Source organism: Hypanus sabinus, chromosome 19 (genome assembly GCF_030144855.1).
Source record: "Hypanus sabinus isolate sHypSab1 chromosome 19, sHypSab1.hap1, whole genome shotgun sequence".
NCBI classification, from domain to species: Eukaryota; Metazoa; Chordata; class Chondrichthyes; order Myliobatiformes; family Dasyatidae; genus Hypanus; species Hypanus sabinus.
In genome coordinates this window covers 72626195-72653650 of record NC_082724.1, presented here as the reverse complement: position 1 = coordinate 72653650, position 27456 = coordinate 72626195, and the positions used below count along the sequence as shown (strand labels likewise).

The 27456-nt window shown below is 43.5% G+C and overlaps 2 protein-coding genes across 5 annotated transcripts in view; one reads left to right on the top strand and one right to left on the bottom strand.

Moving 5' to 3' along the window:
• arpc4l (actin related protein 2/3 complex, subunit 4, like) lies at positions 1-17809 on the bottom strand. The gene is made up of 6 exons (XM_059944709.1): positions 17672-17809; positions 15280-15395; positions 14569-14680; positions 9795-9890; positions 8651-8821; positions 1-323 (listed from the first exon to the last, which is right to left on the bottom strand). Exons 1-6 carry the CDS (start codon positions 17672-17674, stop codon positions 318-320), a joined length of 504 nt encoding a protein of 167 aa, XP_059800692.1. The 5' UTR covers positions 17675-17809; the 3' UTR covers positions 1-317.
• The window catches only part of tada3l (transcriptional adaptor 3 (NGG1 homolog, yeast)-like), a 26766-nt gene continuing 17058 nt past the window's right edge, over positions 17749-27456 (top strand). Inside the window, exons 1-2 of one of the 4 annotated variants that reach the window (XM_059944706.1) lie at positions 17749-17790; positions 23452-23686. In XM_059944706.1, the coding sequence (XP_059800689.1) occupies positions 23480-23686 (207 nt within the window). In that variant the 5' untranslated portion in view covers positions 17749-17790; positions 23452-23479. Of the gene's footprint in view, positions 17791-18268; positions 18529-23451; positions 23687-27456 lie in introns of those variants that run through there. The other 3 variants (XM_059944708.1, XM_059944705.1, XM_059944707.1) reach the window with 3 other exon arrangements.

Below are 27456 nucleotides of genomic sequence, written 5' to 3'. Positions count from 1 at the left end.
TATGAATGAAAGTTTTTATTTTTCAAAATACAAATGTATAGCTCGGTCCCTTCAATTTGTGAAAGAACTAATTACAGCAGATAATATGCTGCTGTAAATACAGTATCAATTGAAAAATGATTTGTTAATAATAAAGCCAGCAGTCTGGTTGAGTTATTATACAAGCTCCTTCCAGCAAGCTGGTCAGGATATTGTTTGAGCCCCCTTTCAGCAGATGATTACACCCACCCCTGCCCCAAAGCTTCTTTCCAGCAGTGCAGTTTCACATAGTTCCTCGTAACCTTGGTCTTGACAGTTGAAAGCAAACGCAAGCAGCATCAGAACTGAAAACAGAAAAGAAAGATCATATTTAGCGACGCAAGATCTTCTGCAGATACTAGATATACAGAGTGAGACACACAAAATGCTGGAGGATCAGGAAGAATGAAGGGTCTCAGCCGAAAAAGTCGACGGCTTATTCCTCTCTTTGGATACCACCTGACCTGCTGATTTCCTTCAGCATTATGTGATCATATTTGGTATATTTTCAGTTATTGAAGAAATAGCCTGGTGGGAGAGCACCTTTAATATCAAGGGCACCACCAATTTTATTTGTTGCAGTTTGTTAGCTTCATATTAAGGCAGCAGTTTTCATGACTTGGGAGGTACAAGGAAAGAATATTTGAAGGTAGAAGTTGTCCATCTCCCTCCAATTAAATTAAATTAATGCACAAACCAAAATTTTGCAAGTAATTTTTGGCACACTATTAGAATGGCCAAAAGGTAAATGTATGTCCAATTTTTCCTTCAGTCAAGCATGGCAAGAACAGGAAATTACTGGTCTCTGAAACCCGAAACTTCTCAGTATTCTATAAACTTACATATTTTTGTCCTCTAAATAAAGCTAATTACAGTTGGTGGGCAGCAAACCAAGAAAGCAAAGCTATCCGTTAATGAAGGATTGGAGATGGCAACAGATGGAAAAGGTACAACATTTCAGTAGAATTGAGAATTTTAACATACGAAGAAATGCAAAAGAAAGCAATGCAGGACACTCAGGGACTTGAGCTATATTTTATTTTGAAACAATTTTTCTGCTATCATAATTATACGTACTGTATGCTGTGAGTGACTACTAATACTGTGTTTTGCACCATGGCCCCAGACATGGATATGGCTGAATAACAATTACACAAAGTATGGGGAGTGAGACAGAGAAAAGTAAATGGGGAAAAATGAGGAAGAAAGGATAAGGAAACAGTGGGGATGAGGGCGAGAGAGAAGTATGGAATAGACAGAATGGAGAATGCACAACAAAGCAGTTTCACAAAAAACAGATATTGCTGTTGGAGAAATAAACTTCAGAAAAAGAATATTAGATAGCATAGGAAATAAGAATCCCTCAGAAATAGAAATGGATTATCACTTAAACACTTGAACTTTTATTCTCATCTCATTTTCTGCATTTATTTACACCAGCATGATACTTGCTGTCATTTTGTCTTTCACAGATTGAAGAGACCGAGTTTTTAAATTTGAAAAATAAAATCTTTCATGTATTAAGAAAGAGCCAAGACAGAGACTCTATGACCAATGTTTCTTCTAAGGTGTACGCACACACACCTTTTGCTACTAGAGCATAAAGGAATTTAAACTGCGCACAACAGGTTGTCATCATCAACCTCGTTGGCGTGTTAACTACATTTCATGATCATACACAATCACATTTCCTTTTCTGATATGGTCGGTGTTGACAACGTGAAGTTTGTAATGATTTATCTGCAGATTTTAGAATTGGCTTATTTATGTTGTTTTTATTGAATAAATCAAATTCAACAGAAAGAAAGGGTGTGAAGCGCAAAAGATCTGCCAGATCATTTAATGAAGAATGGCTTAAGAAACAATAGAAATTGCACCACTGAAAGCTCAGGAACCTGTAGTTCCGAGAAATACTTAAGTACAGAAGCTGGTATTGTTGTGATGCAAAAGTTGGAGAATTTGCAAGTGGGAAGAATTTGCAAACTAGACTTTTTAAAGCATTATTTCACAAGCAAATCATACATGGACAACGTGCAAAAGCTCCAGTGTGAAAATCCTTAAGTTACCCGCTACAGCCCCAGTATGTAAGTTTCGTGACAGTTCAGATGAATGAAAGCGAAAACGATCAAACCTAGAGGAGATCAAGTTCTTATTGATACTGCTTTGCTAGCTGTTAAAATGGATACTTCTATGTATAAAATTCAACACGCATGTTGTTGTCACTGGGTAAGGAATTGCATAGCACAAGGTTTTGGTGCACGCTGGTCATTCAAATTAGAGGGAACATTGTCTATGACAGAAACTATACATGAAAGATTTTATTTTTCAAATTAAAAATTCGGTCTCTTCAATCTGTGAAAGACAAAATGACAGCAAGCATCATGCTGGTGTAAATAAACGCAGCACATGAGATGAGAATAAAAGTTCGTTTACATATATATCACCAAATGAAACATTCCTCTGGGCTAAGGGTACAAATGCAGACAGAACAAAGTAAATTGTACCAGAGAGGCAAAATATAAAAGGGCAAAGAATGCAGGGCCAAGGGTCAGAATAAGGTGGACAAACTCGTGGCACAACTAGAGATGGTTGGTATGAAATTGTGGACAACACTGATCTCACTGTGCCCTCTAGTTCTGGATACCCTCACCACAGGAATCAACTCTCCATATCCACCTTATCTAGTTTTTTCAACATCTGGTAAGTTTCAATGAGTTCCCACCCCACCCACATTCTTCTAAATTCCAGTGGGTACAGGCCCAAAGCTGCCAAACGCTCCTCATATGTTAATCCCTTTATTTCCGGAATCATCCTCCTGAACCTTCTCTGGGCTCTCTCTAATGACAGCACATCCTTTCTGAGATCTGGACCCAGAACTGTTGGCAATACTCCAAGTGCAGCCTGACTAGTGACTTATAAAACATCAGCATTATCTCCTAGTTTTTATATTCTATCCTTCTTGAAATTAATGCCAACATTGTATTTGCCTTCTTTACCACAGACTCAACATGTAAATTAACCTTCTGGGAGTCTTACACGAGGATTCCCAAGTCCATTTGCACCTCTGATGTTTGAATTTTCTACCCATTCAGATAATAGTCCGCACTATTGTTCCCTTTACCAAAAGATATTATCATACATTTCCCAACACTGTATTTCATCTGCCACTTTTTTGGCCATTCTTCCAATTTGTCCAAATCATGCTGCAATTGCATTGCTTCCTCAGCACTACCTACCCCTCCCACCTATCTTCGTATCATCTGCAAACTTTGCCACAAAGCCATTGTCCAAATCATTGACAAACAATGTGAAAAGTAGCAATCTCAATACTGACGCTTGAGGAACACCACTAGTGACTGGCAGCCAACCAGAAAAGGCCCCCTTTATTCCCACTTGCTGCCTCCTGCCTGTTGGTCATTCCTCTATCCACGCCAGTGTGATTCCTGTAACAGCTTAGGATTTTATCTTGTTAAGCAGCCTCACATGAGGCACCTTATCAAATACCTTCGGAAAATCCAAGTAAATGACATCCACTGCCTTTCCTTTGTCCGCCTGTTTGTTAATTCCTCAAAGAATACCAACAGATTTGTCAGGCAAGATTACCCTTTACAAAAACCATCTTTTAGTATCCTGCTTTATACTATTGCCCAACTTTCCCCTCATATTTAATTTTTTCCCTTCTTATAACTTTTTTAGTTGCCTTTTGTTGGATTTTAAAAGCTTCCCAATCATCCAACTTCCCACTCACTTGTGCCACCTTATATGCCTTTTCCTTGGCTTTTGTGCAATCCTTAACTTCCCTTGTCAGCCACATTTGCCTGCCCCTACCAATTGCAAACTTCTTCTGCGGAACATATCCATCTTGTGCTTGTGAGCGATTCCTAGAAACTTCAGCCACCTGTATTCTGCCATTATTCCTGTTAGTATCCTCCTCCAATCCACCTCGGCAAGCTCCTCTCTTATGCTTCTCTAATTCCCTTTATTCCATTGCGATACTGATACATGTAACTTATGCTTTTCCCTCTCTAATTGCAGTATGAATTCAATTATATTATGATCACTGCATCCTCAAAGTTCCTTTACATTAAGCTTCCTAATACGATCTAGGTTACATAACACCCTGGAGGAGGAGCTTAGGAGAATCTATGGCACCTAATGGCGACTCCTTTGCTTGCATCTTCAGAAATAGCTCTATTTCCATCTTTAATATCTCTATTTTCCCCTTTCAGGGTTCTTTTGAAGACCCTGACCTGGAGTTACACACTGACTATGGCTCTTCACAGGAATGGCTGTTATTAGGCTTCGCTCACCTTTTGAGGACCGAGATCTCGTGGCTCTGGATACGAGGGACCAGAGGTCAGGGTCCGGGCAGGAGATCAGTGTGTCGTGGGAGATGGAAGATCTAAGACTCTGTGCCCAGAGACCAGAGATCTTTGGGCACAGGGCTCATAAAAAGCGACGCAATGGACTTTTAACATCGTAGACCAAAGAGTTGTTTGTTATGTCTCCCCTTCTCACTGTGAAATGGGGACACCCCTTTCTTCCTTGGGGAGAGAAAGAGAGAGCCTGTGGTATGTCAAATACTGGGTGAGACGTGAAGTCTTTGGGGTAACTGTGTCTTTGCTGTTGCTTTGCTTACACTTCAGTGCTTGGTGGTGGGTGCCGATGCTCTTTTATGTTGGTGGGGGGGGGGAAGGGGAACTGTTGCTTGCTGCTGCTTATGTGGAGGGAGGGGAGCTGGGGGGGGGACTTTGGGGTTCTAACATTTAACTGTCATTCATTCTCTGGGGTACTCCTCTCTTTTCATGGATGGTTGTGAAGAAAAAGCATTTCAGGATGCATATTGTATACATTTCTGACATTAAATGTACCTCTGAAACCCAATCTAAGATAGCTTTTCCTTTAGTAGGCTCAAACACAAGCTGCTCCAAAAAGCCATCTCATAGGCATTCCACATGTTCCTTCTGTTGCAATCTGACACCAACCTTAATTTCCCAATCTTCTTGCATATTGAAGTCCCCCAATACAATTGTGTCATTACACTCATTACAAGGCTTTTCCAGCTCTCTTTGCAATCTCAATCCCACACCTTGGCTACTATTTGGAGGCCTATATATGACTTCCATAATGTTTTTTTTTACCCTTGCAGTTTCTTAACTCCACCCACAAAGATTCAACATTCTCTGACCCTATGTCACCTCTTTCTAAAGATGTAATTCCATCAATTACCAATAGATCCACACCACCCCTATGCCTTCCTTTGATACAAAGTATATCCTTTGACGTTAAGCTTCCAACTATGTCCTTCTTTCAGCCACACAATGTGTGATGCCCACAATGTTACACCAACCAATCTCTAATTGCACCCTGTGTTTGTCCACTTTACTCCGAATGCCACGCGCATTTAAATACAGCATCTTCCGTTCTGCATTCTTCATTCTTTTGAATTTTGCCTCTGTGGTACAATTTAACTCTTTGCTCAGTCTGCATTTGTATCCAATCATTGGCTTACATTCATGCTACACCCATCGTCTACTTGTAAACCTGCTGGCTCATCCTCAGCTCTATCATTTTGCTTCCCTTTATCAATTACACGATCCCTTCAAATCTGCCCAGATAATACAAGTTCCTCTATGTAAACTTCTCTAAAATTTAAAACTAATAGCCCTGTATCAATATGATGAATCTTTACTCTAGCATCTTTTTCCTGCATTACAAATGCACAGAGATGACCCATATTGTCCGAACGTAGTCTGGCAATAAAATAAGTACATCCCATTTCTTTTTAACCTCCTTGAGATTAAAGGAAACAATCCACAGGGTGTGGTGGTTAGCACAGTACTTTACAATACCAATTCCTGCTGGTGTCAGTAAGGAGTTTGTACATTCTCCCCATGATGGTTTGGGTTTCCTCTGGATGCTCCGGTTTCCTTCCACAGTCCAAAGACATACCAGTAAGTAGGTTAATTGGTCACTGTAAATTGTCCCTTCATTAAGGACATCCTGAATGCTAAAAAGAGGGTGTTTAGAGATGGAAATAGGGAGAAGCTGAGGACAATACAGAGGGACCTGAAAGCCAAGATCAGGAGGCTAAAGACAGGTATAGGAGGAAGCTTGAGTGGAAACTCCAGCAGAACAACATGAGAGCGGTCTGGAGTGGGATGAGGACCATCACTGGGTTCCGGCAAACCAGCAACAGAGGAGCTGAAGGCAGTGTGGACAGGGACAACGAACTTAACCTGTTCTTCAACAGATTTGACACTGTGGCCCCTGCCCATCCCCCACGATTCATCTGTTGTCGGCCCCCAACCAACACATACTCCACTCTCCCCTCTTACCCCTCCTCACAGCCCCCCACCCTGCTCTTGTGACTACACCCCTCCCTCACCTGAAACCACCATGGTGGGCTTCACAGCTGAACAGGTGAGAAGACCGCTGAAACGTCTCCACCCAAGCAAGGCTGCAGGTCCGGATGGTGTCAGCCCCAGGGTGCTCAAAGCCTGTGCCCCCAGCTATGCGGGGTACTTCACCATGTCTTCAACCTGAGCCTGAGTCTCCAGAGGGTTCCTGTGCTGTGGAAGACGTCTGCCTCGTTCCTGTACTGAAGACGCCGCACCCCAGTGGCTCCAATGACTACAGACCAGTGGCATTGACCTCCCACATCATGAAGACCCTGGAGAGATTTGTTCTGCAGCAGCTCCGGCCTATGGTTAGGCCACACTTAGACCCCCTCCAGTTCGTCTATCAGCCCCGACTAGGAGTTGAGGATGCCATCATCTACCTGCTGAACCGTGTCTATGCCCACCTGGACAAGCCGGCGAGCACTGTGAGGGTCATGTTTTTTGACTTCTCCAGTGCGTTCAACACCATCCGCCCTGCTCTGCTGGGTGAGAAGCTGACAGTGATGCAGGTGGATTATTGATTACCTGACTGGCAGACCACAGTACGTGCGCTTGCAACACTGTGTGTCAGACAGAGTGGTCAACAGCACTGGGGCTCCACAGGGGACTGTCCTGTCTCCCTTTCTCTTCACCATCTACACCTCGGACTTCAACTACAACATAGAGTCTTGCTATCTTCAGAAGTTTTCTGATAACTCTGCCATAGTTGGATGCATCAGCAAGGGAGATGAGACTGAATACAGGGCTACGGTGTGAAACTTTGTCACATGGTGCGAGCAGAATCATCTGCAGCTTAGTGTGAAAAAGACTAAGGAGCTGGTGGTGGACCTGAGGAGGGCTAAGGCACCGGTGACCCCTGTTTCCATCCAAGGGGTCAGTGTGGACATAGTGGAGGATTACAAATACCTAGGGATACGAATGAACAATAAACTGGAATGGTCAAAGAACACTGAGGCTGTCTACAAGAAGGGTCAGAGCCATCTCTATTTCCTGAGGAGACTGCGGTCCTTTAACATCTGCCAGACGATGCTGAGGATGTTCTACGAGGTTGTGGTGGCTAGTGCTATCACGTTTGCTGTTGTAGCAGGCTGAGAGTAGCAGACACCAACAGAATCAACAAACTCATTCGTAAGGCCAGTGATGTTGTGAGGGTGGAATTGGACTCTCTGACGGTGGTGTCTGAAAAGAAGATGCTGTCCAAGTTGCATGCCATTTTGGACAATGACTCTCATCCACTCCATAATGTACTGGTTAGGCTCAGGAGTACATTCAGCCAGAGACTCATTCCACCGAGATGTAACGCTGAGCGTCATAGGAAGTCATTCCTACCTGTGGCCATCAAACTTTACAACTCCTCCCTTGGAGTGTCAAACACCCTGAGCCAACAGGCTGGTCCTGGACTTACTTCCACTTGGCATGATTAACTTATTATTAATTATTTATGGTTTTATATCGCTATATTTCTTGATTGGTGCGGCTGTAACAAAACCCAATTTCCCTCGGGATCAATAAAGTACGTCTGTCTGTTAGGCTAGAGTTAAATAGGGGTCACTGGACAACCTGGCTCAAAGAGTTAAAAGGGCCTATTCCATGCTGTCCCATCAACATAATTTTGGTTATTTACAGCATGGAACAGGCCCTTCCAGCTGCACTTCCCAGCAACCCCTGATTTAAACCTAACCCTGACCAATTAACCTAGCTGTGAGGAAACTGGAGCACCCGGATAAAACCCACACATTCCATGGGGAGTACGTACAGACTCCCTACAGATGACATCAGAATTGAGCTCCCGAACTCGACACCCCAAACTGTAATAATGTTGTACTACTCGCTATGCTACCATGGCGCTCTGTGAGAAGAATTATCTTATCAGCATAATTGTACATAGGGAATGAATGCTGCTTTGTTACAACTGCAGACGTTAAACAAGTCATTGGGCTATTTTAGAACACTTCCTTTTAAACAGCATCACCACATATGTTTAATGTTCAAAGCATAGTCTCACCAAAGGAGAAGTGAAGCATATTTGAGGAACACATCCTGTCAGAGAGGCAAAAACCACAAACAGCAAAGTCAAGCCAGCAGAAAGACTGACTCACGTTATTTAAGTAACACTAACCGACCAGTAAAATATCAGAGGAGCAATATTCAGGCTCCGATGAGTTCAGCAGCTATACTGCAAATTTCTATGCTTTATGCTTCAGGCAAATTTAGAGGAAAGAAAAACTCACATTTTTGAGGAACTCCTCTGCAACGATGCGAGCTCTGGCATTTAATGACAGTTTCATTTCACTGACTTCTTTATCAATCTCCTCCATGAAGTGGATGACAAAATCAACCAGCTTGTGTTTGTACATTTGTTCAGTGTGGAAGTTGGTGATCAGGAAGCTGATATCGTAACCCTGCCAAGAGAGGAAACAAGAGTTTCATTTAGTGTAGTCACTGACATTGTTAGCTATCTAGCAAATTGAGATGGTAGGAAAAATTTCTCCAAGTATTTGCAGATAATCTGTTCACCAGATATAACCTGGAATTCGAGATACTTCCTACCAAAACTATAGTAACCATAATACTTTCTTATTAGAGCTCTTGATGAATTTGTACAAGACTGGCTCAAATCCATTTCCTAGAGATTAAATGTAACTGCCGACTCACTGCACCATGCAGTCCTCTCAGCCACATTGTCAGTAAGGAAGTCACTCTGCATGCAAAATGGTTTATCAATTCAGTTGAGCTCAATGCCTTTTATGTACACTGCTGAAGGGAGAATAAAGCTACATGTGTGCAAATCCTGCAGCATATGGTGATGCTGTGATCTCCATCTTGGATAATAAGCCTGATTCTGAATCAGCTACACACAGCTCAGATTCTGCTATCTGAGATTTTGCAGTCAAGTTTCAAATTTTTCATGCTTTCAGTGCCAGGATAAAGATGATGGCATGAACTGTATTCAGATTGTTTGCTGATCGCTGGATACAGAAGACTACAGATATGTGCCTCCTGTTTTCTCGCTAAGAAAGCCAAGCACATTAAAAAGCTGCGGGAAGTTCTTCAACATAAATGGAAATAAATTCCCTTCACAAGACAGAATATGATTGTGAAGGAAAGGATCTACTTGCGATAGGATAAACAACATTCATACACGATGTTCAGGTTAAACTCCATATTTTCAAGCAGCTGAACTCTTGCAGCAGAATGCAATGTGTATCAACTTTTAGAAAGGAATTAGAATTTGGGTGGTGGATAAAGAATTCAAAATTAAAGAAATGCCACAAACAGAATAACTACTGGTTCTCAGTCTTCACCTATTTTTACAATCACTTGCACCAATGAAAAGAAACCAAATAAAGTGAAAATTCTAGGTAGTATGATTACCTCAACAGCTTTTCTCCGGAGGATGAAGAAATTCTCTGCTCGCATCATCATAAACCTCATGAATTTGTGACAAAGGATCTTTTCAATCTCGTCTGCCTAAAATTAACAATATGAAACCGTAATGGGTACAAACTTCAACCTGTTCAAAACTGAAAACATGTGGTATTTACAAATAACTATACAAAGGATTATTAAAAATAAAGATACCACATGCAAAATTACCAATGAAGGCGTTTGTGGGAAAGTACAGAAATAACAGTTACAAAGTGGTTAAAAAAAATCCTCACTCTCGTTAGAAGATTATTCTTTGCTATTCTCCCCAGCATGCAGGACACCTTCAAAAAGGCGATGGCTCGAAAAGGTGGAAAGCATCATTAAGGATCCACATCACCCAGGACATGCCCTTTTCTCATTACTACCATCAGAGAGGAAGTACACGATCCTGAAGACACACATTTAGGGTTTTAGGAACAGCTTCTTCCCCTCCTTCACCAGATTTCTGAATAGACAATGAACCCATGAACACTACCTCACTAATTTTTTCCCATACTTATTGTAATGGATAGTTTTTGTTTTGTATTGCATTGTACTGCTGCTGTAAAACAACAAATTTCACAGCATCTGCCAGTGACATTAAACCTGATTCGGATTTAGGCATAATCCCCAGGCTAAAATTACAGAGTTTGTCCATCAATAATGTTGCCTCATTGGGTTACCTGTATGCAAGAGAAGTAATATAGAGGAAGCATTTTTGCTAAGCTGCTGTTGCCAAGATGTCTTTTTGAGAAAACTGATTAATGCTGATGGGATCACAAAAACAAATTTTTAAAAATACTGGAAATACCTAAGATTAGCTTTATTTGTCACGGGGACATCAAGATGTTGAAAGATACAGTGAAATGCATCAAATCAATGAAAAGTGTGCTGAGCAGCTTGCAAGTATCACCACACTTCTGGTGCCAAAATAGCACACCCACAGCGAACTGAACGTCTTTGGGATGTGGGGAGAAACCAGAGCACCCAGAGGATTTGCACACCGTCACAAGGAGAATGTACAAACTTCTTACAGAGTGGCAGAAAATTCAACCCTGATCTTCTAGCTGGCACTGTGAACTGCTATGCCCTTATACAATCAGTGAAGACAAGACAGTTTTAATAATCTAGCCTTGAACAGTTAGCATTCTATGCAAATATCCAAAATTTGAATAAATCATATTACAGTGTTCCCCTGTACTTCTGTAATGTGGGTAATGGAAATTCATCCTCAATGATTTCACAAATCACTACAGGTACAGAATACAAAATTGTTCTCATGGAATCGATGTGGGAGAAAAATCTCCAGAGTTTATGAGGACCATGAGTGCAGGCTGCCAGTTTGTAGTGGGAATCACTTAAGGGATTTGTTTTGGAAACTGATCAGGCAATCTCTTCTACTGAAACAATGTAACACCACTTCTAGTTAATTAAAGTAACAATCCTTTCTCTTTGGCCTATAATACAATCAAAATTCTCTTCCATGTAGACTGCATTCTTGTGGTGGCCTTACTCTTCAGAGGAGAACTTCCATAAGAACACATCTCCCTTTATAACACGGGATTTAATGGGAGTAAATGATTCACTTAATGGAAAACCGTGACATGGACTGTTTTCTAGCAACACAACCACTCTATAAACAGAGGGTTATTGTTATTGACTGACCAAATGCATATTTTTACTTTAGTTTCAGATCTTTGACATTGGCATTTTTATTCATTTAATGAGGTAAAATTGAGCTTCATTGTATATACATCGTTGACCTATTCCATATGAAAAAGGTGGCACATCATTGCTGCTGCCTTACTGCTCCAGGAACATGGTAGGTTTGATCCCAACCCTGCTGCTCTGTGTAGAGTTTGCATCTTCTTTCCATGACCATGCACATTTCTGCCTTTCAGTAAATTATTACTATATCAAAATATCAAAAAGCAAAGGCAGCTGATGCTCACGTGTGAGAGAAAAAAGCATGCTGTAAGAATACAGACGAAATGGGTGGGGGTGGGGGGAAGAGGTGGCTAATGACTTTATTATGTAGCAGGTAAATGACACTACAGAGAGAACCAAACTAATTTAAGACATGAGGGATGAGATGTGCCATTCTCATGTTATACAAGAGGCCGTATGGGTAGAACTTAGAAACAAATGGAGGATCACTCTAGTGGGGTTATAGTACAGATACCCCTACAAAAGTCAGCGGGAAATTGAGGAACAGGTGTGTAGAGAAACTGCTCATTGATTTAAGAATAACATGTTTGTATTAGTGGGCAATTTTAATTTCCGCCCAGTATCGACAGGCACTGGTCAGGGTGGAATTTGTGAAATGTATCCAGGAAGCTCTGCCAAGTCAACAAAAAGAGAACCCTTTTGAGGAGAATATAACATTGGATAACTTCTGAGGGAATGAGGCAGGGCCAGTAAATGCAGTCAGGGAGCACTTTGGCTTGTGACCACAATTCTGCTAGTTTTAATATAGTGATGGAAAAATATGGGTCACGTCCAAGGTTAAACCTGGCCAGTTCAGGGAAACTTGACTATTGAGAAATATCAATGCTCTGGTCAAGATAAAGACAGGAGTACTGTATACATTGGGTTTAGGAGGTCAGGATAAAGTAAATCCCTTGATGACCATAAAAAGCTTAAGAATACACTTAACCAGATGAGCAACTATAAAGGGTATGACATGCACCTGGCAAGTAATGCTACGGAAAATCCCAAGAGGTTCTACAGATAAACTAAGAGTGAATGGATGGCTAAGGAAAGAGTTGGCTCCTTTAGAGATTAGGAAAGTCACTTGAGTCTCAAGCCGCAGGAGATAGGTGAGATTTTTCATTAACATTTCTCCTCAACTTTTGAGGAGAAAATCATGGTTGCTCAAGAGACAAGGGAAACAAGTGAAGGCCATTCAAGTTACCAGGGAGGAGTAATTTGTAACCCTACAGCACATTAAGGTGATTAAATCCCTAGGGCCTGACCGAGTGCATCCTTAGACTTTGTGGGAGGCTAGAAGAATTGCAGAGGCTCTTGTGGAGATACTTGTTTTGTTGTTAGCTACTGCCAAAGTTCCTGAAGAATGGAAGGTGGCAAATGTTATTCTGTTTAAAAGTGGTAGCAAAGACAAGCCAGGGAACTACAGTCCTGTCAGCCTGATATCAGTAGTGGGAATGCTACTGGAGGAATTCTGAGGGACAGGATTTACCAGCATTTTGGTAAACAGTCTCGATTAGGAGTCAGTACAGCTTTGAGCATGGAAAGTCAAGCTCGACAAATCAGTTTTTGTCGAGGTAACCAAATAAGTATAATGAGAGAGGGCTGTGGAGGCTGTCTATTTGAGCAAGGCCTTTGACAAGTTCCCACATGGTAGGCTGATCTTGAAGGTTAGGTCCATGGAATCTAGAGAGAACTAGTTAAGAGAACTTAAAATTGTCTTGGTGGTAGGAAGCAGAGGATGGTGGTTGAAGGCTGTTTGTCAAAATAGAGGCTGGAGACTAGTGGTACAGTGCAGGAGTTGGTGTAGGGACCCTTGTTATTCATTAATTATATAAATTGATTTGGATGCAAATCACAAGACTTGAACAGTATCTGTGGATGGTGTTGCTTTGATAGTGAAGGTTATCATAATTACAAGGGGAATCTTGATCAGTTAGGTAAGTGGATTGAGGAGTGGCAAATAGATTTCAACATACATAAGTGTGAGGTGATGCACTTTGTAAAGTCAAACCAGAACAGGACTTAGGGTAGAGCTCTAGGGAGTGTAAGAGAACAGAGGGGCCTGGTGGTACAAGTGCATAGTTGATTAAAAGCAGCATTACATTGTCAGCATGCTGACCTTCATCACTCAGGCAGGAGTATGATATGTTCAAGTTATTGGTGAGACTCTACTTGGAGTATTACATGCAGTTCTGGTCACCCTGTTATAGGAAAGATGTGGTTACATTGAAAAAGCACGCAGAAAAGATTTACAAGTATGTTACAGGTATTAAAGTGACTGAGTGATCATCTGAACTAGGTCTTTCTTTCTTAAATGTAAGGAAATGAAGTTTAACCTCATTCTTGGAGGAGTCTAAAACTAGGGGCATATACTTAGGGTGAATGGGGCAAATTTAAAATAAACCCATAGGACAACTTTTTCAGGCAGTGAATCTAGGGAATAAGTTGCCAAAATGGTTGAGGCAGCTACAAAGATAAAACAGGAAAAGTTGTTGCACAAAAGGATTTAGGAGTTCTATGTACTTGCATAGATAAAAGCTTGGATAAAGTATTTTTCCTTGGTTGCACAGTCTTAGATTTAGAGGGCACGATCTCTAAATGAGGACCAAGTTAAAAGAGAAATTCCTGCATTCAGAGGGTTTGGAATTATCCACCTCAGAAGATGTGCATGCCCAGCGAAACAGACTGATAGTTTTTTTTGGCCTTAACAGAAAGAGATTTGGAGGCTGGGCAAGAAAGTGGAAGAGGATCTGACAGAATGATGTAACAGTTATATTAAGTAGTTATATGACCTAAATGCAGTATGATGTTATTATTTAAACTTTTGGCAGCTAGTGTTTCCAAAAGAGAATGTACATTTCGCTTAAACTTAAAGTTTGATAAAACTTCCCAGATTTCAAATTGTGCATTATTAGAAACTGGTTGACTATTTAACTGGGAAGCAAGGAAGATCTAACTAATCTACTCCAACCAATGCAGCATTTAGATTACATGCCAGGTACACATCAACAAAGTTAAACATGGCACTGACCTGCTTGATTGCAATGCTGACTCGTACTGAGTTTATTGAGCCCTCAATAAGGACCTTCTCCTTCTCATTCCTGCTGATGATCAAAGGCTGCAGTAGAAGCTCTTTACTGCTCCTATTTTGAAGTAAAACATTGTCTGTTACTATCGAGCAAGCAAAGACATCCAAAACTCTCCATGGATTATTTATATTAATTTTGTTTTAGAATGTTGATGTAAGATATTCCCAAGAATTGCATGAGGATGGTGTGATCCCAGACTTCCAGCATTCTTGAGTTTTCCAAGAAGCAATTTCAAATCATTGTCTCGCTTTGTATTTAAAAATGGTGCGACCTTTTCAGTTTCAATGCAACGTATCACAGTGTTCCAATAATGAGAAGAACCAAGCCAAAAGAGAAATTTCTCCACGTAACAACTATGACGACTTGGACTGGTATTGAAACACTAGAACTACACAGACACCACCATTCCGAAGAGCAGGTACTCTGAAGTCAATATTTCAGTAAAAAAAGAATACTTCTACCAGGATTATTGAAGATGTTATCCTGGTCATTTGCCCATTATATAAATAAACCTCAGCCACAAATCTTAAAGAATCAGTTTTCTGTATTACTTAACTCTTTCGTCAAGTGTCCAAAATTACGCTTATTCACATTTAGCTCCAAAAACAGATTGCATTGTTTTAGTGAGACAAACCAAAAATGCAAACTGTTACCTCACTTCCACTTCGGGTTTATTATGCCTCTCCACCACCTGTGATGAGAAGTTTTCCAGACACAGTGCTGCTTGAAGGGTGGCACGGACGGCATTCAGATATGGCCGAAGTGTTGCCTTTAAAACAGGAGAGAAAACAAAAAATTAAATACTTTTGGAGGAATTCCATCTCTAAAAATCCTGCATCCATGTTGAAAAATAATCGTATTTTAGTCTACTGTTTTAATATATTTAGCTAGATACATTGGTACTTACACACAAGAGATTCAGAGATTCTGCAGATCTAGAATTGCAGAACAACACACACAAAATGCTGGAGGAACTCAGCAAGTCAGGCAGAATCGAAGGAAAAGAATGAACAGTCTATGTTTCCAGCTGAGACCCTTCTTCAGGATTGGAAAGGAAGGGGAAAGATAAAGCCAGGTGAGTGGTAAAGGTAAGAGCTGAAAAAGGAATCTGATAAGAGAGAAGAGTGGACCATGAGAGAAAGGGAAGAGGAGCGGCATCAGGCAGAGGTGATAGGCAGGTGAGAAGAGGCAAGAGCCCAGAGTGGGGAATAGAAGAGGGAAAGGAGGGGGAAAAGAAAAAAAATACTATAAGGCAAAGATCAATGTTCATACCATCCTTCTTCACCTGTCTTCCCTGTTCATTTTTAGTCCTGATGAAGGGTCTCAAGTCGAAATATTGACTGTTTATTCATTTCCATAGATGCTGCCTGACATGCTGGGTTCCTGCAACATTGTGTGTGTGTTGCATTGGTACTTATTGACAGTCATTCAAGACAACATGATCGAATAGACCAGAGTGAGTAAGACCTGATGCAACGACTAATGTGATAATTTAGATAACTAATGGAGGGAGTCGTTTGTTGGTGGTTAATGGTAGGAACCTTCAACAGGACCACAACCTTGTTGTGATTTGGACGATTCCATGCCTCAATGATCCAGAGAGCTATGATGGCTGGAGTCAAGGTTTTATACTTGGGCTCTTGGTAGTGTCACCCATGCCAAATAGGTCAAAGGGTAGAGGTCAGACTTAGTGGTCCACTGGTCCTCCGGGTTTGGAGGTTCAACTCAGGGCTAACAACCCTGACTGATCAAACTAAACTGTTATGGAAACAGCAATGAAGAATCTTTATATATCTGTGTGTGATGGTATTCCCCAGTCTTCACCCAGGACTTGTATAGTTGCCAGTAGCGAAAACCAAGAGGAAGCTACTGACATGATGAAAGAACACTACTAGAGATGGGGAAGCTTCATTACTGCCCTAAATGGGCAGTAAGCAAGTAATGAAATGACAAGCCTAACAGCAAGCTGAGTGCAAATATCCAGAACACAAATTGTGCCACACAACACAGATGTTACATCCTAATAACTGATGACAAACAAGGTAGCTCATACATCCACACCAAACTTTTGAAGATATTGCCCAGTCACATGATCATCCAAGGACCAAATCACGTTTCTGTATGACTGGAATCCCACAGGAGCATTGGTGAACTAATTCTTTTTCTAAAAAATGGAAGCCAATTTTAATGGTACCAAATGTATTCATATTTTTAAAAGCCAAATTCAAGTTTTCAAACTTCAATGGTAGGATTTGTGGTTATGAAATTCCAAGTACTTAGGCTAAATAATTGTACACAAGGAAGTATAATTCAACTTCCAATTTTAAAAAAATTAAATGAATCACAAATGAACTACATGTTCAATAATTGGAACCTTACAACTGAGTATCAAACTTCAAAGTTTGCACTCCAGCCAGCTTCTCACATAGAAGACAATCTCGCTAACTAGAACAAATTCTTTGGAAATAGCCTTTAAAACCCCAATAAAGTATATGGCCTAGAAAAAACGCATAAATCAATAAAATAACGAGATTTTAGTGACAATTTCTGATTCTCCTACAATTTATCCTACAAATAAGATTAGGCTTTGTTGCACTCTTTCAGATTTAAAAACCTGGACAACTCGAACAACCCTGAGTCCTAGCCCTCTATTTCAGCTACTACCCTCCCTTTCTTCTCCGATCCTCTGACAAGGCTCTAGAGAAAATGGTTCTTAGTCCAGTCGGATAGGATACGCAGAAAGGGCACTCAGCAGCAGCAAGGTGAAGACAAAGACATGACAGGGGAACCGATGCGTCCACCTCAGCTTGACCGGCCCAAATCTCTACGGCTTTAACGCTCGCTCAATGACAGCCTGAGACAGGAAGCACTGGGTGTGGATCTCTTCTTGCCCTCGGGAGATGGGTGGGGTCCCCCTGACCCTCACGCCCCGTTATCCGCGAGGGGTCTCGAGCTCTGGAGACCCCCCAGCTCAAAGTGGCCGCTGCCCTCCCCGAGCCGCGGAGATACCCCGGTTCGGACCCGCACAGCGCGCTCTCCCCTTACCATCTTGTCTTCCCGGAAGGCGGAAACCGGCCGGGCGCATGCGCACCGCGCCCGCCCGCCCGCCCGTCAGCCCGGGAAGTTCCATTGCTGCCAGCGCAGAGAGAGGCCCATGCACCACTGTATTGGCTCTTATGTGCAACTTACGATAACATTTCAAGTAGCAAGTTACTTTGTGCATTGAGTTCTCTTTAATGTTCCTCGTATTAATATGTATTGTGTTTGCTTTCACTGCCCCTGCATGGAGTGTACCATGCTTGCATGAAAGTGGGGATGAGCCCTGTGTCACTAGCTCGCTGTGTGCATCGTCCTGGTTTATTTCTCCCCTCTCCTTCAGTTCAGACTGTTATATGGTTGTGCATTTCTCATGCAAGCCTGGGATTCCGGGTCCGCTGCGGGCACTTAAAGCGCCGCCCTCGGCGCCACCCTCCCGTGCGCGCGGCCTTGAGCTGGCCCGAGGCGCCGGAAGGGCCGCGCGCTCCTGCTGGGCGCTGCCATCGGGCCGGGGCGCCGGGGGGTGGACGCCGGGCGGGAGGGCTGGGCGCCGCGCCGCCTGGCCGGCTCTGCCCGCGGCCGTGCTCGGCCCGCTCGCCCCTGCACGGAAGGGCGAGCGCTGAGCGGCGCCGAGAGTGAGTGGGCGCAGCGGGCGGGCTGCAGGTCCTCAGGCCGGGCAGGCTCTCCCCCCGCACTCGCTGACGCATGCAGAGGCGGCGGGGCTGCCGGCCGAGCGGGTCCCCGGGTAAATGTAGCGTTTTCGTGTGGCAACAATGTGAAGGAGCGCGGTGCCTAGTAACAACTGGCCGTTACCCTGACTACCCCTCGCAACCGGTCCTCGCTTGTACACCGTCTGAAAACCGGAGGTATGCTGTTGCCTCAGCCACTGAGCGTTTGGGCTTTATTTCTCAGGGTGGAATCCAGCTGTTAAAACAAGGGACGCAGTCCTGACAATCCCCACACTTATAAAAGAAGCGTTGTGTGCTAGGATTGTAATTATTCTGGTTGCAACTTGTAACAGTTCCTTCCTGTGTCAGTTATTTTGGCAATTCGGCCACTTATTTGTCGGCCAGGTGAATAATGTAGTAAAATTACATCAAGATCTGAAACTGTCTTTCTTTAAACTAGAGCTTCAAGTGGTTCTGAGCTACCTGGCTGTTCACTCTCATTTATTTTGTTTGCTGATGAGGCACAATATATAGGTAATAGAAAGTTAATTATTTCTATCAATAAATCTGAGAAATGTAGAATGGGTCACATATAACATTCATTCCATTGCATTTTACTCCATGGATAATCTTAGAGAGAAATATCTTAGTTGATTCTGATTCTACAGATGCTGGACATCTTGAGTAGCACACACAAACTTTTGGGGGAGCTCAGCAAATCATCTATGGCAGGAATAAACAATTGACATTTCAGGTCAAGTCCCTTCTTCATAACTTTATTTCAGCCCAAGGCATCTACTGTTTATTCCACTCTTAGATGCTGCCTGATTTGCTGAGTTCCTCCACCATTTTCTGTGTGTTGGTCTTAATTTTTACTGTTTTTGCTTAAGATTGCAATTTGTTTTTTAGCATTACTCTTGAGAAGAAATGCTAAAAACACTTTAAAAAGTCAGGGCTACATCTGTGGAAAGAGGAGAAGTTGTTAGCATTTCAAAAAGAAGATGTTTTAGCAAACTGTCAGCCCTATCATGCCAGGACCACCAGACTCTATAATGGTGACTTTCCCCAAGCAGTGGAGTTAATCAAACCCTTCACAAACTAACCCACCCCTCCACATCCACCTCCAGCATTATTTTATCATTTCTTATCAATCACCTTATACGCAGGCTTTCATTCTGGTGCCTAGTGCCACTTCAAGGGCATACAGTCAATCTATATATACAAGCTATCTAATGCTTTTGTATTTATTATGTTCTTTATATGCAACAGATCCTGAGTAACAATTACATTGACTCCTTTACACTTGTGACTAGAAATGGATCGATTAACCAGTTGGACTTACCGTTGTTGTCTGGTGGACAGTCACATCCTCAACCAGCCTTCATGCCAGTTTCTCGGCAGCCTAAATATTATTTTATGTTATCTCTTCCCCAGACTGATGGAAGGATCTGAAACAGTAACTACTTTTCTTCATACAGATGCTGCCTAACCTACTATGTGTTCCCAGCATTTTCTGTTTATATTTTAGATTTCAACCATTGGAAAATATATTTTAGTTTTCTCATTTTTATATTAATCTGAGTTGTACGACTGTATGCCTCAGATTATATTTGATAGAAGTCCCAGATATTTGGGTATTCACCCAATGTCCTGAATACATTATCTTTTCATAACTCTTCCTGACTTGGAGACTCTGCGGTCGGATTTCAGGTGAAATGAGCTGGCTGACCTGAATGTTAAATGTCCTCAACATGGCTTTTGTTGCACACTGGACATTGATGTAGAGCTTAATTTTAGCATTAATATTACATAGTAAAAAGTGCTTTGTTCTGCAATGCGCAGTGGTGTGTTTGAAACTGTGAGAATGACTTGATACATGCAAAAATTCACTGGAGCACAAAACCATGAATAACTAAAAGGCACTGAAACTCTGCAAAGTGTGATAATGGAATGTCCAGCCAACCAACTTACAACCATTGATAGCTTGAGGTATTAGGATCCTTGGAGCTGGCAAGTCTTGAACCAGTGAAAGAAACTGGTTAGGGAGGGGCATACTTGCAACTGAGGCATTTCAGAGAAGATGTCCTAGGTTGACTGCTGGGAAGAAGCAGATGTTTAATGAAGAGCAGGCTGGAATTTAAATAAAACTGCAAGTTCAGAGAGAGTTCTGCTGTGCATTTGTATTCCTTGGAGGAATATAGTTAGTATTGACAGGTTTGAAATACAAGTTTGATATTTTTAAGCCAAAGTGAGGAGGAAGTTTCTTCAGTCAGAGGATTATGCCTCTCTGTGGTTTTCTACCTTGAAGATTTGTCAGTGCTGATTCATTGACGTGTTAAGAAAGGAAGCAAAGTGGGAAATGAAGGAGTTGAGATCAGTTTAGCCTTGGTCTTGTTGGAGAAGCAAACTCAAAAACCCAAGTCACCTATTCCTGCTCATGATTTATAGCTATAAAACTTTTTGAAGAATATATGATTGTACTGATTAAAACACAGCAAAAAAGAATGAACAAACAAACTGGAATAAAGCCTTGCTGATATATTGGTGCTTTTTTTAGCAAAGCTTCACTCTAATGGTGCAAGCATTAGCAAGTTTGTGGTCCTGAAACTTCAGTTCATGGATAAACGTCAAGGCTGTAGGCACTTAAGGGAATGTTAAAACTTACTGTTAGCTGAGGATCTTTCACAAAACCATTTACATTATCTGCACTATTCTTATCCCAGCTTTTCACCTGCTGCATAATCTCATAGTAATAATAGTGCCCAGTACGTGTGTAGTCAAGCCAGTGATTCAGAGTGGATGATGCACCTCTGCTCCCTCCTGATCACCCCACTGTCATAAAAGTCAGTCTTTAACCAATTTGATGTACTTTTAATATCGTGAAGACTATATGGGGCCAGATGGTAATGCAGCTGGTAATTCTGGACTTGATTTCCAGAATTAGCTGTGCTTCTGTTCAAACTGCTGTAGTAGTGGTACTAGTACTAATAATAATAATAACAACAAGTATTTTATTGACCCCAAGTGAGAAATTATTTCATTACAGCAGCAACATTTAAAAACATACTTAGTGATAATAAATATTATAATAACTAAAATAAAGTACAGAATAATAATATACTCAGTAATAAGTCCAATAATAACACACAAAATAATAAAACCAAGACTGTTGTACTATGATGTGTGTTCTCCTGTCACACAGAGATGAACTGTTTTATAAGTTTATTGCATTTGGTAGGAAAGATTTAATGGTCCTTGTGACAGCAGAGCTGAATGAGTCTGTTCAAAAGGGAGCTCTACTGCTTATTCAATAGGTCATGGAGAGGATGTGCCATATTGTCCATAATGGATAATGTTTTTTTAGTGACCTCTCCATGACTAACTCAAAAAAGTCCAGGTTGTAACCAAGGACAGATCCAGCCTTTCTGATGAGTTTATTTAATCTTTTCTGCATCACCAGCACTGATGCCGCACCCCAACATGAAGCAGCAAAGAAGACTGCACTCACTGCAGCAGACTGGTAAAAGATCTCCAACATCCTGCTGCACACATTGAAGGGTCTCGGCTTCCTTAGAAAATAGAGTCTGCTCGTCCCCTTCTTGTAAACAGCCTTGCTGTTGTTTTCCAGTCAAGTCTGTTGTCGAGGTGAACACCCAAATATTTGTACCCCTCCACCACTGCAACTTCTCCCAGAAATTTTCCATAAAAAGCAGAACATCTGGTTTATTAAGTTACTGCCCAATCAGTCCATGCTCTATCAGCAAAATGGTACTTAATTGCCACTGGTGCCCGGTTTGATTTTGGCCAAAACTACTTGGCACTAAACCTCTTCATGGCTTTGGTTCAAAACTGGTACCAAAGAGCTCAGTTCCAGAGGTGAAATGGGAATAATTGCCATTGGTATCAAGGCAACATTAGATTAGTAAGAATGAAGTCATTAGGGAAAACAATGACCTCATGCCTTACTCAGAAGAAGATGGTTATTGTTGTTGGCAGTCAGCTGAACACATTGCTGTAGGAATTCTTTTTGTTCTTTCATTCTGAGACAAAAATGGGGATGTTCTCTGATTGTACTAAATTCACTTCCAGTTGCAAACACCGTAGAAAGTGAAGCAATCCATGCGTGACCTTCCACAAGAGCTGGATAATATGTGGTGAGGTGTAAGTAGCAGTGGTGTCACTGAGTGCCAGGCAGTGACCACAACTGACAAGAGAGGGTTTAGCCAGCTACACTTGGTGAGATGCGGTCAGCCTCCTGGGAGATCTCCAGTGACCAGTCAGTGGCTGTAAGAGCGGGTCAGGGGCTGGGTAGAATGTCTTCTGGCACAACAAGCGTGCCACCATCTACTTACATGGGTACAAATGATTATAATGAGATGCTCCTCAGTGGCCAAGGTGAGTGGAGCCCCAGGGTTATTCACAAAAGTAGCCCATCTACCATCCCACGCATTCAATCCTTCCAGAAGTAGCATGTGGAGATTGTAATGTAAACCATCATAAAAAACAGCAGTTTCTCAGACACACTTCCAAAATCTGTGATCTTTACATGCACGGGTAACATAGACAGCGGCACAGCAGCGTAGTAGTTAGTGCAATCGCTTTACTGTGCCAGCATCACCCATCAGGCTGGGACTCTTGCCACTCGCACGTTCTTGCCATGACCACGTGGGTTTCCTCCAGGTACTCGGGTTTCCTTTCACGTTCCAAAGACATATGGCTCGGGCCAGTAAGTGATGGGTGTGCTGAGGTATGGCAACAGGCATGCACAACCCAGCACAACCTTTGCTGATTTGATTTGATGCAAGCAAAGCATTTAACTGTGTATTTTGATATACGTGTACATATACAAAGCTAATCTATGAGCACAAGTGCATAGGGACACTGAAATCAGTAGGATTTTCTCCAAGCTACATGCCATCCTTTCTTGAAAATTTATTGCCAGCTTTTCAGTGTTTCTGGGTTTAAATTAGCTTCATCATGAGGATGTGAATAGTTTTGAGAAGCTGTCTCAGCATCACTTTTTTGAGAGGAAATATAGATGGGAGATAAATGCCATAATTCCTGCATTTTACAAAAATGAATAAAGAGAAAAAAATTGATTGACTTTATTTTGCTTAGCAGAGTTTAGACCGAAGAGCACTGATTCAAAATGAGTGAACTAAAAGATTGCCCACTGCAGTTCCATGACTTCAAGCCAGTAGACCATGCAAAGATGTGTCCTCGGTATGCTGCTGTGTTATCGCGATCGGAAGATGACGGGATTGGAATTGAGGAACTGGACACGTTGCAGTTGGAACTGGAGACATTGCTGTCCTCAGCAAGTCGGCGTCTACGCATTTTGGAAGCAGAGACACAGGTAAGAGTGATACTGTGACCGGTCCTGTGTGCTGTCAGGTCAGAGTGATACTGTGACCCGTCCTGTGTGCTGTCAGGTCGGAGTGATACTGTGACCCGTCCTGTGTGCTGTCAGGTCGGAGTGATACTGTGACCCGTCCTGTGTGTTGTCAGGTCAGAGTGATACTGTGACCCATCCTGTGTGCTGTCAGGTCAGAGTGATACTGTGACCCGTCCTGTGTGCTGTCAGGTCAGAGTGATACTGTGACCCATCCTGTGTGCTGTCAGGTCAGAGTGATACTGTGACCCGTCCTGTGTGCTGTCAGGTTAGAGTGATACTGTGACCGGTCCTGTGTGCTGTCAGGTCAGAGTGATACTGTGACCCGTCCTGTGTGTTGTCAGGTCAGAGTGATACTGTGACCCATCCTGTGTGCTGTCAGGTCAGAGTGATACTGTGACCCATCCTGTGTGCTGTCAGGTCAGAGTGATACTGTGACCCGTCCTGTGTGCTGTCAGGTTAGAGTGATACTGTGACCCATCCTGTGTGCTGTCAGGTCAGAGTGATACTGTGACCCGTCCTGTGTGTTGTCAGGTCAGAGTGATACTGTGACCCGTCCTGTGTGCTGTCAGGTCGGAGTGATACTGTGACCCGTCCTGTGTGCTGTCAGGTTAGAGTGATACTGTGACCCATCCTGTGTGCTGTCAGGTCAGAGTGATACTGTGACCCGTCCTGTGTGCTGTCAGGTCAGAGTGATACTGTGACCCGTCCTGTGTGTTGTCAGGTCAGAGTGATACTGTGACCCGTCCTGTGTGCTGTCAGGTCAGAGTGATACTGTGACCCGTCCTGTGTGCTGTCAGGTCAGAGTGATACTGTGACCCGTCCTGTGTGTTGTCAGGTCAGAGTGATACTGTGACCCGTCCTGTGTGCTGTCAGGTCAGAGTGATACTGTGACCCGTCCTGTGTGTTGTCAGGTCAGAGTGATACTGTGACCCGTCCTGTGTGCTGTCAGGTTAGAGTGATACTGTGACCCGTCCTGTGTGCTGTCAGGTCAGAGTGATACTGTGACCCATCCTGTGTGTTGTCAGGTTAGAGTGATACTGTGACCCGTCCTGTGTGTTGTCAGGTCAGAGTGATACTGTGACCCGTCCTGTGTGTTGTCAGGTTAGAGTGATACTGTGACCGGTCCTGTGTGTTGTCAGGTTAGAGTGATACTGTGACCCGTCCTGTGTGCTGTCAGGTCAGAGTGATACTGTGACCCATCCTGTGTGCTGTCAGGTCAGAGTGATACTGTGACCCGTCCTGTGTGCTGTCAGGTCAGAGTGATACTGTGACCGGTCCTGTGTGTTGTCAGGTCAGAGTGATACTGTGACCCGTCCTGTGTGTTGTCAGGTTAGAGTGATACTGTGACCGGTCCTGTGTGCTGTCAGGTCAGAGTGATACTGTGACCCGTCCTGTGTGCTGTCAGGTCGGAGTGATACTGTGACCCGTCCTGTGTGCTGTCAGGTTAGAGTGATACTGTGACCCGTCCTGTGTGCTGTCAGGTCAGAGTGATACTGTGACCCATCCTGTGTGTTGTCAGGTTAGAGTGATACTGTGACCCGTCCTGTGTGTTGTCAGGTCAGAGTGATACTGTGACCCGTCCTGTGTGTTGTCAGGTTAGAGTGATACTGTGACCGGTCCTGTGTGTTGTCAGGTTAGAGTGATACTGTGACCCGTCCTGTGTGCTGTCAGGTCAGAGTGATACTGTGACCCATCCTGTGTGCTGTCAGGTCAGAGTGATACTGTGACCCGTCCTGTGTGCTGTCAGGTCAGAGTGATACTGTGACCCGTCCTGTGTGCTGTCAGGTCAGAGTGATACTGTGACCCATCCTGTGTGCTGTCAGGTCAGAGTGATACTGTGACCCGTCCTGTGTGCTGTCAGGTCGGAGTGATACTGTGACCGGTCCTGTGTGCTGTCAGGTCGGAGTGATGCTGTGACCGGTCCTGTGTGCTGTCAGGTCGGAGTGATACTGTGACCCGTCCTGTGTGCAGTCAGGTCAGAGTGATACTGTGACCCGTCCTGTGTGCTGTCAGGTCAGAGTGATACTGTGACCCGTCCTGTGTGCTGTCAGGTCAGAGTGATACTGTGACCCGTCCTGTGTGCTGTCAGGTCAGAGTGATACTGTGAACCCGTCCTGTGTGCTGTCAGGTTAGAGTGATACTGTGACCGGTCCTGTGTGCTGTCAGGTCAGAGTGATACTGTGACCCGTCCTGTGTGCTGTCAGGTCAGAGTGATACTGTGACCCGTCCTGTGTGCTGTCAGGTCAGAGTGATACTGTGACCCGTCCTGTGTGTTGTCAGGTTAGAGTGATACTGTGACCCGTCCTGTGTGTTGTCAGGTCAGAGTGATACTGTGACCCGTCCTGTGTGTTGTCAGGTCAGAGTGATACTGTGACCCGTCCTGTGTGTTGTCAGGTCGGAGTGATACTGTGACCGGTCCTGTGTGCTGTCAGGTCAGAGTGATACTGTGACCCGTCCTGTGTGCTGTCAGGTCAGAGTGATACTGTGACCCGTCCTGTGTGTTGTCAGGTCAGAGTGATACTGTGACCCGTCCTGTGTGCTGTCAGGTCAGAGTGATACTGTGACCGGTCCTGTGTGCTGTCAGGTCAGAGTGATACTGTGACCCGTCCTGTGTGTTGTCGGGTCGGAGTGATACTGTGACCCGTCCTGTGTGTTGTCGGGTCGGAGTGATACTGTGACCCGTCCTGTGTGTTGTCGGGTCGGAGTGATACTGTGACCCGTCCTGTGTGCTGTCAGGTCGGAGTGATACTGTGACCCGTCCTGTGTGTTGTCAGGTCAGAGTGATACTGTGACCCGTCCTGTGTGCTGTCAGGTCGGAGTGATACTGTGACCCGTCCTGTGTGTTGTCAGGTCAGAGTGATACTGTGACCCGTCCTGTGTGCTGTCAGGTCAGAGTGATACTGTGACCCGTCCTGTGTGCTGTCAGGTCGGAGTGATGCTGTGACCGGTCCTGTGTGCTGTCAGGTCGGAGTGATACTGTGACCCGTCCTGTGTGCTGTCAGGTCAGAGTGATACTGTGACCCGTCCTGTGTGTTGTCAGGTCAGAGTGATACTGTGACCCGTCCTGTGTGCTGTCAGGTCAGAGTGATACTGTGACCCGTCCTGTGTGCTGTCAGGTCAGAGTGATACTGTGACCCGTCCTGTGTGTTGTCAGGTTAGAGTGATACTGTGACCCGTCCTGTGTGTTGTCAGGTCAGAGTGATACTGTGACCCGTCCTGTGTGCTGTCAGGTCAGAGTGATACTGTGACCCGTCCTGTGTGCTGTCAGGTCAGAGTGATACTGTGACCGGTCCTGTGTGCTGTCAGGTCAGAGTGATACTGTGACCGGTCCTGTGTGCTGTCAGGTTAGAGTGATACTGTGACCGGTCCTGTGTGCTGTCAGGTCAGAGTGATACTGTGACCCGTCCTGTGTGTTGTCAGGTCAGAGTGATACTGTGACCCGTCCTGTGTGTTGTCAGGTGAGAGTGATACTGTGACCCGTCCTGTGTGTTGTCAGGTCAGAGTGATACTGTGACCCGTCCTGTGTGTTGTCAGGTCAGAGTGATACTGTGACCCGTCCTGTGTGTTGTCAGGTTAGAGTGATACTGTGACCTGTCCTGTGTGTTGTCAGGTCGGAGTGATACTGTGACCGGTCCGGTCCTGTGTGCTGTCAGGTCAGAGTGATACTGTGACCCGTCCTGTGTGTTGTCAGGTCAGAGTGATACTGTGACCGGTCCTGTGTGCTGTCAGGT